General features: G+C 45.2%; 1 protein-coding gene across 1 annotated transcript in view; it reads right to left on the reverse strand.

The window, feature by feature from the left end:
- The window catches only part of NAT8L (N-acetyltransferase 8 like), a 39,958-nt gene extending 34,261 nt beyond the window's left edge, over nt 1-5,697 (reverse strand). Inside the window, exon 1 of the mRNA XM_072126208.1 lies at nt 5,211-5,697. Within this exon, the coding sequence (XP_071982309.1) occupies nt 5,211-5,568 (358 nt within the window). The 5' untranslated portion in view covers nt 5,569-5,697. The remainder of the gene's footprint in view (nt 1-5,210) is intronic.
- Nucleotides 5,698-6,000: the final 303 nt, after the last annotated feature.

Here is a 6,000-nt window from a genome sequence, read left to right on the forward strand (position 1 = left end):
TCTCCAGGATCTGACAACCTACATTCCTCGAGAGTTGGATGTGACTGCTGCTGCTGTCGTAACATTTTGCACTACAGACTCCGTTACATGATATGTGACAGCTACATGACGCGTCCTTCCACGCTGCACAGTCCTACTGAGACTGCAGGGACTGCAGGTGGTCCACAAGGGACAGGATGGGTTATACCACCACCTCCTCATCAGGTACAAGGTTTGTAGCATCTGGTGGCTGCAGGATGAATGAAGATGAAGTTTCTGAGACCCCCATGTAGGGACCACAATCTAAACAATGGTGTATTGTAGCAAAAACTTTTGAAATATAAAATTGAGATCACTGTTCTAGGGAATCTACCAATTAGGTAGCAGCTCGGCAATGCTGTTTTATCATATCTATGATCACATATGTGTATGTCCTCACACTGCTGTGAACTTAGCTCTCTGTATTCAACCCGTTCCTTCTTTTTCAAGTAAAACCAAGATTCTGGTTATACTAATACACCAGTCATGCAGAGCATGGACAGTGTAGGAGCTCAATGCAGAGAGCTCAGAACGCAGCAGTGTGAGGACACGCCCCCAGTGCAGTTGAAGAAGCTTGAATTCTGGTACATAAATACAAATTTCACAGTCCTGCTGCTACTAACCAACACACACAAAAGTATGATTACACAGATCTCCAGAGCTGCTGTATCATACCGTCTGCAGCATTGAATGGTCATAACTGCTGAAAGATTCCCTTTAAGTTAATGACATTGAGTGCCCACTGATGGTGTTCACTTCCCCTAACCTGGTAGAGTTCATTAAAGTAAATCCCTTTAATAGGCTGACTGATTTATAGGGCTGCTAAGGTCTTACACAACAAGTTTTGCCAATATGAACTGGGGCAACTAAAAAACACCTAGTTGGGGGGGGGGGACGACACATCCTAGAAAGTATGATTTCCTTCCGTTGGTATTTTTGTGCCTTTTTGCTGCGTACTGGCTGTTTTGTGCTTTTTTGGAATGTTACGCCTCAATTCGCTGTGTGTTGTTGCGCCCTATTTGTCATTACATTGCGCCTCTTTACAGATCTTTGCGCCCGACTTATTATACTACTGTGCCTATCAGGTGCAAAAAGAGTGCAATAAAGGGGGAAATAAGATAAATGACCCCCATTGCGGGTCTGTCTCAGTTCTGCTCAGGCACAGAACCTGGTGCATTCTATAGCTACTGCACGACCCGGCACCACCCCCTCCCGGAATCTGCACAGGCGATTGCTACTAAATCACAGATTACATCATAGTATTATAGTTTATATGGTTGAAAAAAGACACTTGTCCATCAAGTTCACACAAGGAAGGGAAGGGATTGGAAGAGGAAGAGATTAAGGGGAAACAATTCTATATAACATAACAATCAATGTTGTTTAGGTGTAAAAAGGCATCTAGACCCTTCTTGAAGCTCTCTGCTGTCCCTGCTGTGACCAGCGCCTGAGGCAGGCTATTCCACAGATTGACAGTTCTGAATGCCTGTACAATGCCTGTACAAGCCATGATATAGTTGCCATGTAGGGCAATTCCTATAAACATATCTGGGGTCACCATGTGCTGCCTCTGTAGATTTCCTCCCAGAATCATTAGATCTATAATATGACATTTGTATAAAAAATGAAAGGCACAATGTGATTTCATAACCATCTATGGCTGCCATATCACAGATATGTCCAAAATATATCAGCCAAGCAAAAAACTTTAAAGGGAATCTGTCAGCAGTTACCATACGGTGATGTGTATTGGCCTCAGAGATCTGTGTAAACATAACTCTGTGTGTGCTGTTAGTTGTAGCAGCAGAACTATAAAAAATACATTTACATTCCAGGATTGCTTTTTCTGGAGGGTGTATCTTAAAGGAAATCTACCGCCGGGATGAAGGATTGTAAACCAAGCACACTGACCTACTAGTGTGCGCCCCCTCTGGCAGGATCTGCACTTCTTGTAGCTTCATATGCCTTTGTTTTTAAGAAAAAGAGGTTTTAAAAATTATGCAGGTGAGCCTTCGGCGCTCCAAGCTCCATTGAGTCTGGAGCCCCGGAGGCTCGTTTGCATAGTTTGTGAAACCTTTTTCTTTTAAAAAATAAGGTCCTAAGAAGCTAAAAGAAAAGCAGAACCTATCAGAGGGGGCACTCACCAGTATGTCAGGGCAGAGGGGATGGGCAGTGAAGTGGCTCAATGCAGAGACCACAGAACACAGAAGGGTGAGGATATGCTCACAGTGCACTCAGAGAAGCAATAATCCTGCAAAATACATGTATTTTTCATCATTCTGCTGCTATTAACAACATACAGGTATAATTAAAGGAAATCTATCATCAAAATCCATCCTGATAAACCAGGGACATTACTCATAGATCCAGGCACCGGGACTGTGGTAATCTTCTTATATTTATTATCCATGGCCTCCTTCCTTCTTAAATTATGCTAGAAGGTCTCTGGGAGGAGTTACCAGATTCACAGGCTGTTAAACTGTCTCACACTCCCCACTTCTCCGTTGGCACTTTCCCCCTCCCTCTGCCTGATGTAACCTCACACAGTGGGAGGGGGGAATACTCCTGCACAGTGTAAGAGCCTGTGAAGGTACATCAGGGAAGGTATCTGGTAACACCCCTAGGCCTATTGCCCAGAAGCAAGTTTGATGCTTCGACTTGCATTGTGTGCTTTGCTGCAATGTCCGGCAGGAACGCTCATAAACTGAAACTGAACTGACATGAAGAGTTCAGTTCCGGTTTCTGAATGTTTGGGCCGGACGTTGCTACAAAGCACATAATGCAAGTTCTAAGCATCAAATTAGCTCGTGGGCAATAGGACTTAGAGCCTGTGTGGCTTATTAGCATAATTATAAAAATAGATTTTAGAAGGAAGGAGGCCATGGATAACAGATATAAGAAGATACCACAGTCCCGGTGCCTGGATCTATGAGTAATGTCCCTGGTTTATCAGGATGGATATGATGGGACATTTCCTTTAAACATCTCTCCAAGGCAAATACCTAACACTGGCTGCAGTCTGCATGATCAGAAAAAGCACTAATCATAGACATATAGTAATGCAAACAGTCCTCAATAAATCTGCGATACATGTTGTATGTCAGTGTAGGAGGAGTAGACACGGGTTTTTTTTTGAAAGCCGAGGTGATGGAGATGCATGTGGTCAAAACTGAAAAGTCAGCAACTTCAATCAATATCACTCAATACGCTAAGACAGTAACCAGAGCAAATGCTTAAGATAGCAAATATAGGATCTGTTCATTACAGCAAAGCAGGGAGGGGGAAAAGTGCACCGGGTCAAGGGAGCGATGGAAAATCCGTACATTTACATGCATAATACATGTTACAGATGTAGCAGAGCTGTATCGGTCACTACTGCACTAATGACGCAGTCCTATGCAAAGCCACAGAATATTTATTGCGATTCCTAAAGTCAAACTCTGCTACATATGTATTTCATAGAGGGAATAACACGTGTTGTGTCTGCGCAGGTGCATAGAGCACCATTATTCTACATCTGCATTGTATTAGAGCGCCAGGGTGGGGAGAAGGGGCCAGGCTCAGCCAGGCTTGGTGTCTCATTGGCCTACATTCCTTTCTGTATCTAGGTAACTGTTTCACAAGAGGGGGCTCGTAGATAAGACCCTTCTTGCGGATTTCTCCCAATACTGACCCGTCCTAATCGTGACACCCGCAATGCCCGCACCGCACACTGCAGATCACACTCATGCAGTTTCCCTTTCTCCCATCTGACAATGAATGACACGCATCACGGCACATTGTCCCAAAATATATGCATACAACGAAGTCACGATGACAGCCAGAAACTTCCAGGGCACACCCCCTCCCCCTGGCATCATGTAGCTATCCGCAATTTCTACTGGAATGGTTCAAGCCTCACTGCACATGGACCATATGTACCCATCGCACATGGCATTTCAAGGCTGTGAAGCCAGTGAGATCATAGCATAGGATAAGCGTCACTTCGACGCAACGTTGCATGCAACTAACACGTCACCGGTCAGATGTAGCAGATGTGAATGCGTTATCATACACTATTAATGCACCAATGCAAAAGTTACCAGATTTTCAGTATACAGATTAGGTACTTGACTTTGCTTAAATACTCTGCACCATTAGAAACCTCCAGGTCTTACATTAATGCAGCGGCAGGTATAGTGGTACTTTAGTGTTTCAAGTTCTCCAGTGAACCATGACTGGCGAATTACAATTATTAAGGGGGAAAACTTTCCAAATCACCCTACGGGACGCCGTATTCGTGTTGGTTGAGACTGAACTGGATAGAACTGGTTTCTATCCCGCTCCCTCTCTAAGGCATATTGATATCATTCTTTGTATATTAAACCTGAATAAAGTACAACCCCCTGTCCTCCATTCACTAGACCCTGACACACACCCCTCTGCTTCTGCTGAAAAAAGATGCTGCATTTCAGGACTGAAGAAAAAGTTACACAATGAGGCCTGAGATCAATGGGCATCACCTGTCTTGGTGATAGCTGGGCATCCTGTGACAGTGGGCAGCATCCAATGAGCCACTGACTATGTATCCGCCCTATAAATACAATGTATCAAGTCCTAAGCAAAACAGTAAATACAATGTATCAACTTCTCCCGGCATCTGCAATGTCACATCTCCTATGGCAGTGATGGCGAACCTTTTGGGGACCGAGTGCCGAAACTACAAGCAAAAGCCACATATTTTTCACAAAGTGCCAAATGGCAATTTAAAGTAACTCACAGGTTTCAAACGTATTAGCGTCCTGTGGGCACAAATACAGTAGAAAGTAGAAGAAATTCTGTTTATTATTGTAGTTTCCTCTAAGGTCCCTTAATAGGATCAATCACAGGTCCGGAGAAGGGTCTACAATGATAATCCAGCTCTGTCAGCACCTCATTGCTCCTCCTGGACTTGTAGTCACTTTAAAATAGCGCTGAACGTGGCACGTACTGGGCTGCCTGTGACTGCAGGAGAAGGTATTGAGTCCTAAATGGTGACCTGGGTAATGGCCTGGGTGCCCACAGAGAGGGCTCCGAGTGCCACCTCTGGCACCCGTGCCATAGGTTCGCCACCACTGTCCTATGGCCTGCACTGCAGTTATCATGGGTGGAATGAATGGGGGGCTAATAAGTAATGCAGTAGCAATAATAACCGCCCACCCCCTTCTACTTACATGTGAACAGGGCATAGATGCACTGGAGCAGTGGCTGGTGTTTTAACCCTCTAAATGCTGAGCTGGGAATCCTTTCTTTAATCCCTTCATAAAATATTCTCCTTGCAGTCTCCTGATCTGAGGGTTGAAATTCACGAATATAAAGCTGCTGCTCCTTCATGCCCTCTTCTGCAGCACCCCCAGAGGTGTTGGTAGAAGTGGGGGGCACCAGTGGGGAAGTGCTGGCTGCACTGGGCAAAGGGGACCACATCTGAGATGAGGAGACGATGAGAGGGTCTTTCTCTGGTCCTGCTATGGAGCTGTGATCATCTGCCAGGATTCCTGTCTCACAAACCATTTTTGGAGGAATAAAATGCATGCAAATGGCCAGAAGAGAAGGGTGCAGAGAGAGTGAGGGGTGCAGGATGATGGAGGTGATGCTGACCGGGCTCTGGGGAAGATGCTGTGGACTCTGCAGCTGGGAAGAAGGAATGTGCTCTGCATTTTACACAAGTATTTATATTGCTGCAAAGCCGGTACACTCTGCAGCATGGGCGCCTCCCAGGTCCTAGCGCCTGCCCTCCCCCTGCTCCATGTGATGATAGCTGGGTGGGGTAATAGAATAATCTCCCTCCTCCTATCCAGCGCTGTCTGTATTGCCTCCTGTAAGTGCTCATTATCTAGAGTGTCTGCAGATTGGCATGCTCACACCCCAGGGAGTACTATATATACCAGCTGAGGCAGTACAACATGCAGCCTGCTGTATAATATAATAAAGCAGGAAGGTGGCTGCAAGTATCAGCATAACTGT

The sequence above is a fragment of the Engystomops pustulosus genome, chromosome 1, assembly GCF_040894005.1.
Source record: "Engystomops pustulosus chromosome 1, aEngPut4.maternal, whole genome shotgun sequence".
Taxonomy (NCBI): domain Eukaryota; kingdom Metazoa; phylum Chordata; class Amphibia; order Anura; family Leptodactylidae; genus Engystomops; species Engystomops pustulosus.